Genomic DNA, 13,176 nt, shown 5'->3' with positions numbered 1-13,176 from the left:
ACGATTATGAGGAGTCTGCAATAGGTCAACTGAGATATCTTATGCCCTGTGTGGTCGTTTTATCTACTCTTGTTGTGGACATTTAAAAGCAACTGTGTCAGGGCACGTGCGATGTCTGCTAGGGTAAGAGTTTGTAGTGTTTGAGAAGCTTGTGGATTCACCTTCTGGTTCGCGCAGTTCACATCATTTGTTTGAAGATACATTCTGCCATTGCTTTTAAGTTCTATATGGACATTTTCTCTGCTGTTTTTGCTTATTATATTGAAATGTTTACATCTTTCTCCAGTTGTTTTAGAAGGAGTTTGTTTCAACTTCTAATTGGAGGTTCATATACAGCAACTATGCTTCACAGACAGTGCCCGGTATTTGTTCCTTAATGGCAACGATTTTGAGATTTGTTTATTTGTTAAAAAAAAAGGTGATGTTCTATTGCAGATTGACGTATTCGGGTGAGAGGTCGCTCACCGGCCTGGGGCACGGGTCTCTGGTGTTCTATAGTATGTGTAATGGTTTTGGTAATATCAAATGTTTCAAATTTCATGATGTCACAGTTTTACGCTGTTTATAGGTAGGGACGTCCTAGTCTCCTGGTGGGTGGGCATCACAGTTCATCCCTTACATGAGGGTTGTTCTGGTCTTGGTGGGTGGTTCCCCACCTCTATGTGTTGTGGTTATGTTACATATGTGGTTTGGTGTCAATGCATGTAAGGCGTCTTGCGTTGCACGTTTGGTTACATGTGTTGGTAAGTCGCCTTGCGCTGCACATCTTGTCTGTTGATATGTGTGTAAGTCGCCCTGCGCCTCACGTGTTGTCCTGTGTAAGTCGCCCAGCGCTTCAGGTGCTGCTGTGTGTAAGTCGCCCTGTGCATCACTGTGTGTACCCTCTATGTGGTCCATATTGTGGTACACGTGTATTTTGGTGTTGGTTCACCCTTGTCTGTTTTTGGCCTCGCGTGTTAGTCGTGGGGTGTGTCCACCCTTTACTACATTATTTTCTAATGTTTTTTGGAAAGGTTGGGGTTATTGTTAGCTTGATATTTATTTATCATTTCTTGACAATTTTTATTCTTTCCCAAAAGTACGCAGTGTTAGTTTGCTTCTCTGCGTTTTAACATTGTTTGTGGTTTAATAAATAAATGTCTTAATCATTTTCATGAGGGAGGATGGGGGACATTGGTGCACATTTTATGTTGTATTTTGCCCATGTTTTCTTGATTTCCATTGTTCACTCTCCGACGATGTTTTGCTTTTATTTGCATCTCTGAGTTATGAACATTACTGCTTTCTTGTGTATAGTTTTCTTCTTTGCAATTGTAATTTTATAGTTTTCCTCTTTACAATTGTAATGGGTTTTTTTTCATTTTAAAAGGAAAGGGATAATGTTATATCCTAAGTATTACATTTACATGTAATCAACCAAGGTTCTCCTAGCTGCTCAGCCAGAGTGAGAGATGGTAACGGAATGTTGGTGGGACTGTGATGAATGGAATGCCTGCGTGCCTGCGTGCCTGTGTGGATGAGTGGTGACAGTTGGAGATGCTCTGAGCAGCTAGGCAGACAATTTCAACACCCCCCTTTGTTGATTAGACAAAAATGGTTCTTTCTTCCAGCTTCAGTTGTAACATGTAGAAATCCTCCCAGTATACCTAATGGTGAACACAGCAATCAACCTCCATTTCACGTTGGAACATCTGTAACTTATCGTTGCACATCTGCTAAATTTAAACTACATGGAGAACCAACAATTCATTGTCAAAGTGATGGAACCTGGAGTTCACCAACTCCAGAATGTAGAGGTATGGAATGGACAATCTTTGTTAGTCTTTATGCTACACAAATGGGGTTTCTCCTAATTTAATGAGGATATATAAATGTATATGTTGAGTTTGGACATTCTCATAATAGATACAGTGAGAGAAGACCGTCATGTAAGTGAACGCTACCCTTGTGAAATATGTAGTTGGTCTACACAGAGAACGGAGTGAGAATATTGTTTCTGACTGAGAATACACAAATGGTAACAGTAAATATATGATAAAATATTGAGTTAGTTTCTTAGTTTAGCACAAATTTGACTTAAGAAAACATTGCCATATGCTTCCTAAAATAATGTGCACAATAGTAGGATAGAAATAGTTTTGAAGATGGTGGATGGTACTCATTTAGGTGGACTCATGTAGTCTTTAATAATTGAAGATTTTCTTTATATTTCTTTTTATTATGAGGATTTTGAAACAATGTTTCTCAAGCATTTATGCCCTACAAGTATTACTCCCATTGTCTGACAATGTAGCCTACATGTACCAGAAAGACTGTGCTGAAGTTATTAGTTACGGATTATAACAATACGTGCTCCTCATACATTGACAAACATACCACCAGGGTTAGGTTACACTTAAAAGCACAAATCCACTGTTATGAAATCACCTTCACGACATTGAAAGGGAATGCCAGTGCAAGAGAGAGGAACTATAGCTCGGGTGTGCGGGTGACCGATATGGGTCTGAAAATTTGCAAAACATATTGGACACTTACCCCATATTCTTTATATGCTTGTGATGCCTCACACAGCAAACATTGGCTTTATTGTAACCTAAGGTCCATTTGATACAGTTTCACATGGTTTCCAATCAACAAGTGTCAGTGAATGTTTCAACATGTATCTTCATGCAGATTCATTAGGGGTATTTTGCTCAGCGTACTATAACCGGTTAATTTCAGGATTTTTGGTGTATTTTAGGAACCATAACTTCATTTTAATTGTGTTTTAAGGGTGTTTCTAAGGTTTTGATAAAGGTACATCAATGAATTATGAGGAGAAGAAATCATAACTTACCCATAACATAAGTCAACTTTTTTCAGTAAAAAATACATTTTGAAGGAGAGTTTAGGTTCATGAAGTGTTAAAAGCATGACATTTACAAGTTGAGGTTGTATCTTAACTACCACCCCAGGTATTATTCTGCGACAGTCCAGGTCTCCCCTCCAGCCCTCTAAATCCCACAGGTCATTCCACAAACCTTGTGCTAGATACGGCCTTCTTGACTCTTGGAGACTCCAACACCCATATATTAGAGATTACACCTTTTTTTCCATCCCTCACAGATCTTATTTCAGAATAGACTATTTTGTTGATCTCCAAACCCCATATTCACCTGATAGAACAGACAGACAGTCTGACGAGAATAATCTCAGATCATTCTGCCATTACACGTTCCTTTACCAGTGCTAATGTCTATTCCCATAGCAAAATTTGGAGGTTCAACGATGAATCAATCAAAGACGCGACCTCCAGGGAAGTGATTGAGAACACCATAATAAACTACTTGGAAGACAACTCAATTGATGATACCTCCCCTTCCAATCACTGGGATGCTCTGAAGGCAACGGTTAGGGGTGCCCTTATAAACATCCAAGCCAAAATGTATAAGGATCGCAATAAAAACTTGATGGATCTAGAAAAAGATATTAAAACTCTGGAATCTTCCCACATCTCCGACTCAAACCCTCAAACTCTTTCCCTCCTCACCCACAAAAAATATGAATATAGCAGAATTTTGAGCGAAAGAGCAGGTGTATGGATCAACAAATATAAAAGCCTAAAACTTTGACACAAATAAAGCAGGCAAAATCCTAGCCTCCTATCTAAAACGCAAACGGAACCACAAGAGTATTGATTCTCTCACTGATAACTCAAATGTTACCCACACCAGTCCTCAAAATATTTAGGAATTTTACCAAGCACTATATAAAGATGATTAGGTCATCTCTGCACCGTCCTGCGCAGCCTACTTCAATGACATTCCTCTCCCGGCCAACTCTGATCAAGAGAAACTGACCCTTAGCTCCCCATTCTTGATTGCCAAACTTGACTCGGCAATACGTTCCTTAAAACCCTGTAAAGCTCCAGGCTCTGATGGCTACTCTGCTAACTTCTGACAAACCTTCGCTCACTTACTCAAGTTATCCCTGTATCATCATTTTGCTGGCTCTGGAACCCTCTCGGGCACTACTAGCGAAGCCACTATAGTGGTAATCCTAAAAGACGACAAAGACACAATGCAGGTTAAGAACTATAGACCAATTTCCCTAATTAATCTGGATGCAAAGATCTAGGCTAAGATACTTTGTAAGAGACTCAAACCTCTCCTTTCCCAGCTGATTGATCGCTCACAGGTGGGTTTCATGAAGTATAGGCTATCCAGTGATAATACCCGACTCCTATGCCATGTCATCGAAAGAGCCAAATTGTCCCCTACAGAAACAGTAGTGATTGCCTTTGATGCTGAAAAAGCTTTTGATAGGGCCTCTTGGACCTTTCTCCGCTAGTCTTTACCAAAGTTTTTATCTGGGAGAACCTTTTACCAAAATGATCATGGCTCTCTACAGTGGTTCATCGGCTAAAGTGAGGTCTGGGGGCCTACTCTCCTTAGATTCAACCGAGAGAGAGATACAAGACAGGGCTAACCACTCTCCCTAACCCTTTTCATCGTAAGACTTGAACCCCTTCTCCACAATATTAGATCCAATACCCACATTCATGGTGTCTCCTTTAATAAGTCTACAGTGAAGCTTGTGGACTACGCCAACGATATTTTATTAATGACCAAAGAGGCTTCACAGTCTATTCCTGCCCTACATCAGACCATAGAAGAGTATGCCTGAGTTTCAAATTATAAACTAAATAAAGACAAATCAGAAATCCTTCCCATGAATAATCTGTGCTCCAGAAACCTGTTCCCGAACACAGGCCTAACTTGGCAACCAAAGTTTATTAAATACTTGAGCCTGGAGTTCAACTCAGATGTATTAGATTCCCTTCTCCACAACAAGAATCTAATGTTGAAGAAAATCGACTCGCTCCTAGAGTGTTGGAACCCCAAATTTCCTACATGGGGGTGCCGTATAAAGTCTGTCAAAATGATTATCTCCCTCATAATCAACTGCATTGCGAATATGCTTCCATTAGTTATATCGGATGATTTCCACCAAAAAGTTGACAGATTATTAAACACATTTATAAGGCAGAACAAACACCCCAGAAGTTCTATCAAAAAACTACTCCTTTCTCTCCATCTTAGTGGTGTGCACCTGGCTGACTTCAGAAAATACCAGACGCTTTACTCCCGTGTCAAGGCTTCCTCTGGTTCTCCTAATCGTCGGACTACACCCCTTCTTGGTTATCAATTGAGAGGGAGCTACTGGGTGACCTCCACACTATTTCCCTCCTAACCAGTGCCCCAAAACTCCCTGCCTCTGGAAAATACACTCTTAACACCACCAAAAGAGCCCTCCTGAAAATAGACAAGTTCCTTGAGGTACCGATCTCTAAATCTAATATGATCTCCCTCTGGAATAATCCTAAAATTAGAAACCAAGGCGTTCTGGTCTTTTGCCCACATTGCGCCTCTAAGGGTATTCATTTCTTAAAAGATATTGGATCTCCACAATTCCCAGCCTCTTTCAGAGAATTGTGCTCTAACTTCGGCCTACAGGACTTAGATCTATATGACTTCTCAAACTTAAAGTCAGTCTGTCCAAACTTAATATCCCTCCCAGTGAGCCCTCTCTTCCCAAAGTCATTCTGACCTTTAATAAGTCTGGGCACTTAGCTTCCAAGTTCTATTGCCTTTTGAAGACGAAATCTGATAACCCAATCTCGTGCACTCAGGCAAAATAGGACCCCTCTGAGAGTCTCACTCCGGAAACCTGGAACCTAATATGGAAGTCAGTAGTCTCACAAAATCTCTCCCTCCTTCTCCCAGGTGAAATTCTGGCTACTGCACAGAACCTTCTGGACTCCGTACCGTCTCCACAAGCTTTCCCTCGACTGGTGAGCTCTCCACCTCCTCTTCTACTGCAGGGCAGTAACTTCATTCTGGGACTTGGTGTTCAACTTCATTCACACCCTATTTGAGGTCCAACTGACCCAAGGACTCCTGGACCCAAAAATCAACTCCCGTAGTGATAGTCTTTTGATTGATAAATCGCCTGCAAAACAGTTCTCGCTAACTGGGAAAACCTCATTCCGATCTTGGTTAAACTGGGTATCCTACTTGAGAGGTGCTGACAACATCTCCCTCTGAAACTCTCCATGGATAGTCCGCAGTTCATCTGTCTGGACAGCCCTCAACAACTACTTTGCCTCCACCAAACCTCCTTAAAAACCTCTTATGCGAGTAGCTGGATCTATTCCTTGTTGCCTATCGCCTCATTTATGTCTTTGCCCTGAGCAGGCATTCTATCAGCTATCATCAATTCTGGCTGACACTATTTCCCTTGATCTCTGTCTCTGTTCTATTTAACTGCTTCATGTTATGCTATTCACTGCAAGATACCTTTTTTTAAATTTTAAATAATTTTTTTATTGAGAGTTCGTAGACATTACAACATACAATAATATCATATATAAATACGTATTTCACAATATTGAGAAAAGAAAATTGGTTTAAATCTACAGTACAAAATATTACAGTATAATAAATATTCATTTCCAAATACTCTGCAGTGCAGTCGCAATATTCCTATAATACAGAAATATCATAATAAGTTAAAGTGCACAGTGCAAGATACATACATACATACATGCGTACCCTATCATTTTATACCAAATGTAACAAGAGAGCAGAAAGAGATCACATTAAAGGAAAGTGCAAAGTGCTATATCCGAACAAGTACCTAGATATATGTTCTATCCTTTTATACCAACTACAAGATGTTCTCCTATGTTTCAAACACACTCCAATATTTCTCATACTTTCTTACTGATCTTGATCTTATTGCATATTTCTTTTCCAATTCTTGTACTCTGAACAATTTTTCCCTCCAAGCATTAAAACTAAGTACTTTCTCTGTTCTCCAGAGTTGTAGGATTAGAGATCTTGCTATTAAAGCTACAATAAACAAGCCTTCCTCGTGAACAGAGGTAGCAGGCGAGCAGCCCAAGACTGCAATGGATTTATCAAGTATGTTGAGGGGATCAATTGTAAATTTGAGATATTTCTCGATCTCCTCCCAGAAACTCTGGATTTTTTGGGCACTCACAAATGATATGTGTCCAGGTTCCTTTCTCTGCACAGCGAAAGCATTTGTCTTCTATCTCCGGGTATATTTTATGAAGAAAAGAGGGTGTTCTCTATATCAACCATTTAGAATAGTATTGAATACATTTGAAGTTTGCCCCTCTGAATATAGCTGCGTTAAACTAATTAAGCCTATTCCAGGTTTGTTAAGGATCTGTATACCTTCCCTTCATCTATCCCTAACTTTTTCATATAAAGAGAGAGATTTATTATCATCGTATCATCGAAAATTTTAATCCAGTTACTAATCTTCCCCTGTGTGGGGCAATTAAGGGCATCGCTAATAATAGTTTTATAACACAGGTTTTCCATATCTAGCTTTCCCAATATGGGTTTTAATTTAATAAATGACCACTTTAAAATTGTGCTTGAATGTTGAAGCCCCGTTAAAATCTCCGCCCAAGTTTTCCAAAAGAACCCCTTGGCAAAATCCTGGATCTGGACATATCCATTTTCTTCCCATAATCTTAGTATATTGTTCTATAACAAACCAATTTCCCCCATAAATAAATTCGAAAGCCTGGTTGAGATATTGATTCTTCGAATATCGTAATGTGCTAAAAGCAGAGATTTTTGTTTAAACAGCCTTTGTAAGGTCTTGTAATGTACTTTTTTAGGGTACTTGGTAACTCTTGTGGGGTCTATTATATTATGTTCCCTTAGGATCTTTTTCATGAAAAAGTTATCTGCCTCTTGAGGATCTAAAAAGAAAAATCTAAAACTATGATGTGCAAATGTCGCATAATAATAATTTCTGATATTCGGTAGAGATAATCCTCCTTCTGCGACAGGATGGTTTAAAGTGCTGAGTGGCAATCGTGGTACCTTATTTGTCCATAGGAAAGAGGAGAACATACTTTCTATTTCTTTAAAAAAAAAAAGTCTATATTGCACAGGGAGCTGAACTAAAAAGAAAATTAAACAATGGAAGAATAGACATCTGAATTAACGCAACTCGACCTATTATTGATAACGGCAGCTGGTTCCATCGTGTTAACTAAGAGTGCACCTTTTTCGACACTGGAATATAATTTAGGGAAAAAAGATCTTCTACTTTCTCAGTTGCGTAGATCCCTAAATACCTCTTTGTATTAGTATAAAGCTGTGTCCCCGCTACAAAACCGCACTGATCTGTCCCAATGAGTGATCCCACCGTCTTATTTAGCCTATTGGCAAGAAGTTGAGTAAAAATGTTAGTCTGTATTTAACAGGCTTATTGGCCTATAAGAGTTTACATTTTCACTATCCTTATCTTTTTTTAAAATACTGACCACTACTGCCGTGCCGAAAGATACAGGTGGGTCTCCTCCTTGTAATAAATAATTTGCTAGTCTTAAAAATTTGGGGCAGAGTACTGTAGAGAAAGCTTTAAACAAATTCTACAGGAATGCCATCCTTTCCAGTAGCTTTACAGTTGGGCAAAGAGCTGATAATCGCATCTAGTTCTCCTTCGTAAATTCAGCTAGCAGCAGCTCTTTAAAATTATTTCCCAAAGTTGGAATTGGCAATTCCTGTAAAAATTCATTATTTGTTTCGAAGGAGACCTGGTGAGATGCCTGATAAAGATCTTTATAGTGTCTAAGGAACACCTCGCCTATTAATGACATGGTATTTATGCATGTTTTAGTTACTTTATCCTGAATGCATTCAACTCTATTTCAAACTTGCTTTTCCTTTGCTTGCCAAGCTAGCAGTCTTCCAGTATACTCGCTATCTTCATAGCTTTTCTGAAGATATAACCTACTTGCCATGTCCCCTAGCTCATAATAGAATTCCCTCATTCTTATTTTTGCATTCAGTACTTCTTGTCTGTTATCCGAGGTCCTTTTTCTGAAATATTCTTGATTGGCATGGGTCTGATTATTTCCTATTGCCATTTTCTCCTCCTTCTTAGCCTTATGTTTTGGTTTCTCTTTTGAGGTGATTATGCCTCTCAATTTAGCCTTAAAAGCATCCCATATTATGTTAGTTGGGGCAGAATCCTTATTTATCAGAAAAAAGAAACTAATCTCCTACTCTAATTCTGCACACCATTGCTTATCTGCTAAATTGAGTTTATTAAAATACCACCTTCTCTATGCTTCAGTGCAAGATACCTGATACCATGTTCGATGTATTCCATGTGTGCTTACCCTCTCTGTACATTGCTTCTCACTCAATTGCCTATTGGTACCAGATTAATTTATTTACTATGCTTTATACATCTTTTCTGTTGGGTGCAGGACTTTTATACTGTTCTGATTTGATGTGACCTACCTTAGTTTTATTATATGTTTATACTATCCCGGTTCGTCTGTACCAGGTCTGGGCTCTTCAATCTGCACCTTTTTGTATTCATTTGCTGTTTCTCCCTCCTCTGTTCATTTACCTTTGAAAATGTTCAATTAAAACCTTTAAAAATATAATAAATTGATGCACATTAATTAAACTGATTTTTTATATGCATTTGTTTGAAGAGATATAAACCATTTTCCATAGCTCCATTGTACTTTCTGTCTTATCTTCTTCATCTTCCATACCAAGCTTCATGATGACACATTCAGCTACCGTCTTTACATATCATAGATGATTTAACTAGAGGTTTAGCTAGTGCCAAAATTATCTTCCACATGGCATGCGAGTTGAACACAGCACAAAGATCCTTTATAATGTATCTTTTTGAGAACATTCTTAGGGTTTCATAGCCTTTGGAGTGCTTTAGCATAGAGTTGACCTTTGGGCCCTGGGTGACCCCATGCCTTGGGGCCAAAACATATATATCAAGGGGGGGGGGGGGGCAGCCCTCTCTGCGACCCTTAATTGGCCCGGAGACCCGATCCCGCTGCTTTTACCCTGGCATGCTAAATCACTCACGACATACTCATTGACTACATTTATAACATCCCTAATCACATCTGAAGTACCATCATTGTTAACGAAACTATGCATGGGGGGGCGTGGCCTGCAGCCGATGGAGACGGAGACGAGCTGAAGAGCTCCGCCCGCCTTCTCCCCGCAATCACTAATCCTGACCCCCCGCCACGACCGTGGGTGCCGAAAATAACGCCCCAAGACTCTGAAACAGGGATGTTGTTCTTGCCAAAGCCTTGGAGAGGTGTGACCACCGTACCTGGAAGTGCCTCAGTGATTCCTGTCCCCGGGCGCCCGCACATATGATGACAGCCACGCGGTGAATGTTGTTGTTGCCCCCTGATCCTTGGCGACTGTGAACTCCTGACTCCGGCGGAATCGCCCTCGCAGGCCCCGGGTTATTTGCACATTAACCTGGAGGTACGTGCTGCCTGTAGGGTTCTCCATTGGCCCGGCTGGGGAACAGTGCGGTGTGGGGACTGGTGCGAGCTGCGGAGCTCTGGCCGCCGTCTCCCTGCGAATAATAACCCTGATCCCTGCCGCAACAGCGTGAGCGGACAATAACGCCTCGGGACCTTGGAGCCGGGCTGCAGCTGCTGCGGAAGCCTAGGAAGGTTGCGATCACCGCGCTGGGAGGTGATCGGCAATTCCTGTCCCCGGTCGCCAGAACTTAAGATGGCGGCCGCGCCGTGAGTACTGTTGCGGCCCCTGAGCATTGGGGATTGCAGGCGCCTGCCCCCACTGGGCTCTGACCCCCTGCACGTTATCCTGGAGGTGAGGAGGACCGGTGCGCCTAGTGCTGGGCGCCCGGTCCGATATCGCTCCCCCGAACCACAGCCCCGGTGAGGGTACAAAATGGCAGTCAGGGATGTAGGAGCTCATAGCGAGGACTGCACTGCATGCTGCCTGCCTGTGGGGGTCCCAATGTACACAACAGGAGAACGGAGTGGTGTGGTGATCTGAGAGGGGGATTGTACCTTTTTGGACAACCATGAGCCGCGCCACATAACGACGTGATACCAGACACTCGCTGTCATTATCTGTGGTGCTAGGGTTGCTGCTGACTTGCTTGGGGAGGCGAGGGCCTTAATTGCACCTGCATGCAGCCGGCACCGGTGCTCGCCCCGAGGGAGAACTGAACGGATTGCTGGAGGAGGCGCCCTTGATTCCCCCCCCCTCCCTGGGAGTGCGGGGCAGCTGAGGGGGCTGCAGCGGCACAGTGGGGAGCGACTGGGCCTTAGAGGGGGCACCTCCCTCTCCAGGGAAAATCTACAGTGGAGACACTTTGTAGGGTGCTGCGACGTATGATGACAGTGGGAAGTACCTGGTTTGAGGTGTGTGCCCTCAGTGGAACCTGTCTACTCGTCTGGAGGCACTGGTCGAGTGCTCCTGGAGAAACATTTGCGGTGCGGAGGTATACTTGCCTGCATTGAGTTGATTGCCGTGCAACCGCCTGTTGAACCCTCCTCTTGTGGGGGCTAGTTGGTTGAGGTGGAGAACCCCACTGGTCTGGTTCAAGAGCGGAGGGGAAATACCAAGGTTGCTGTGATCCTGCAGGACCGGACGCTCCCGCGCCCGGCGACTGAGGGTCTCACCTGAGAGTGGACTGTGCGGTTGGGTCGCCTACGGGTGGCAGAGACAGACAAATACCATCCGGGGGTGTTGTGGACGGACAGGGCCGGTGGCGCCGGAAGATCCTTGCCCCCATCTAACGAAGGGACCCGCGTCGCCAGACTACAAGGGGTGCAGGACAGTGAGACCGAATCTAGGGGCCACATAGTCTGGTTGCCATGGGAAAGCCACTGGGTCGTCAGGGGGGGTTCCCCCTGGAGCTGGAGGATGGAGCAGCAGACCAGCGGAAGCAAGACGTTGGCAATTCACCTCCAGAGGGGCTGATGCAGCAGCAGGTGGATCAGATCCTCCGCGCTATCACAGACACAAAGGAGGCACTACAACAAGACATTGCTCAGGTATCGTTGGGTCTGGGTCTATTGTGGGCAGATCATCATCAGGAAGCTGACGACCGGGTGAAACAAACTGAGGCTGCCTTGGAAGTCTTAGAACCGGTGCAGAAAGCAATTGACATTCAAATGGGGGAGGTCACTCGCAGGCTCCAAGTGCTGGAAAGAAGGGCTGAGGATGCCGAAGGGCGTAATAGAAGGAATAATGTGCGGGTAGTTGGCCTTCTGGAAGGAGTTGAAGGGGGGCGGCATGATAGACTACCTGAAGCAGTGGCTGCGTACTGAGGTTGCCCCGGAGGGCCTGACACCATTCTATACCCTGGAGAGGGCGCATAGGGTACCTGGTCCGCCTCCCCACCGCATCCACCCGCCAAACCACACCCTCAAATGCCCATTGCGTGCAATTCCTCGCCCAAGCCCTCAAAATCACCAAGCCTCTCCCAAGCAAAACTATCCCAAGGCCACAGTACCAGGAGCAATCGACCCTATACTCTAGTTACTGGAAACATTACATAAGTTCAGGCATCCACAATCTCGTCCGCCGTCCCTGGTGTGACATGTGGCAGGGTTAGCACTCCCCGCATCCGTTCCATCTGAATCCGACCCTGCCAACCCCTTTTCCAAGTTGGTCGCTCCCAGCGGTGCTGTGCCTGTCGCCTGCGAGATTTCTGTCACGGCCTGCAGGGCTGCCGACCTCTCTTTCTCCGTCTGTGTCGTTGAAGGTTTCTGGGTCCCAGGACGTCGTTCTCTGTTGCGCCTCGTGCGGCGCAGCCGCGGCGCCTCCGTCATCTGCCCCCCCAGCGCTTCCTGTTCCTTCCGTCCCTGCCCGGTAGGTCTCCAGCCAGCACCATGCTTCATCTGGGTCGTTATGGAAGAATGTTTTGCCATCCAACGTCATTCGCAAGCGCACCGGGAACATCAGTGAGTACTGGATGCCTTCATCACAGAGGGCTTTCTTAACCGACAGAAACGATGCTCGCTGGCGCTGTACATCAAAAGTATAGTCTGGGAACAATGACACCTTATTATTGTCCACTCTGTATGGACCCGCAGTGCGTGCTTTCTGAAGCAATAGATCCCTGTCCTTATAATGGAGCAGGCGAGCCACCACAGGACCAGGCTATCATCCCGTTGCTGAAACAAGGTAAAGACCCTTTGTCGAGGTCGGCCTACCGCCCATTGTCTATGCTGACTATAAAATATTGAGTGGGATTCTGGCGGCCAGGCTTCTTCCTTATATGACGCAACTGGTCCATTCTGACCAAGCGGGCCCTATCCCAAAG

General features: G+C 43.8%; 1 protein-coding gene across 10 annotated transcripts in view; it reads left to right on the top strand.

Annotated features, from left to right (window-relative positions):
• LOC144755518 (complement component receptor 1-like protein) overlaps window positions 1–13,176 on the top strand; it is a 962,117-nt gene that overhangs the window by 590,585 nt on the left and 358,356 nt on the right. For 4 of the 10 annotated variants that reach the window (XM_078644512.1, XM_078644510.1, XM_078644513.1 and 1 more), the window contains exon 9: window positions 1,611–1,796. The exons of the other annotated variants lie outside the window; for them this stretch is intronic. In XM_078644512.1, coding sequence (XP_078500638.1) covers window positions 1,611–1,796 — 186 coding nt within the window. The remainder of the gene's footprint in view (window positions 1–1,610; window positions 1,797–13,176) is intronic. 10 annotated transcript variants of the gene reach the window in all.

The sequence above is a fragment of the Lissotriton helveticus genome, chromosome 5_1, assembly GCF_964261635.1.
Source record: "Lissotriton helveticus chromosome 5_1, aLisHel1.1, whole genome shotgun sequence".
Taxonomy (NCBI): domain Eukaryota; kingdom Metazoa; phylum Chordata; class Amphibia; order Caudata; family Salamandridae; genus Lissotriton; species Lissotriton helveticus.
Note: the sequence above shows the minus strand (reverse complement) of the source record. Positions and strands in the feature narration are given on the sequence as shown.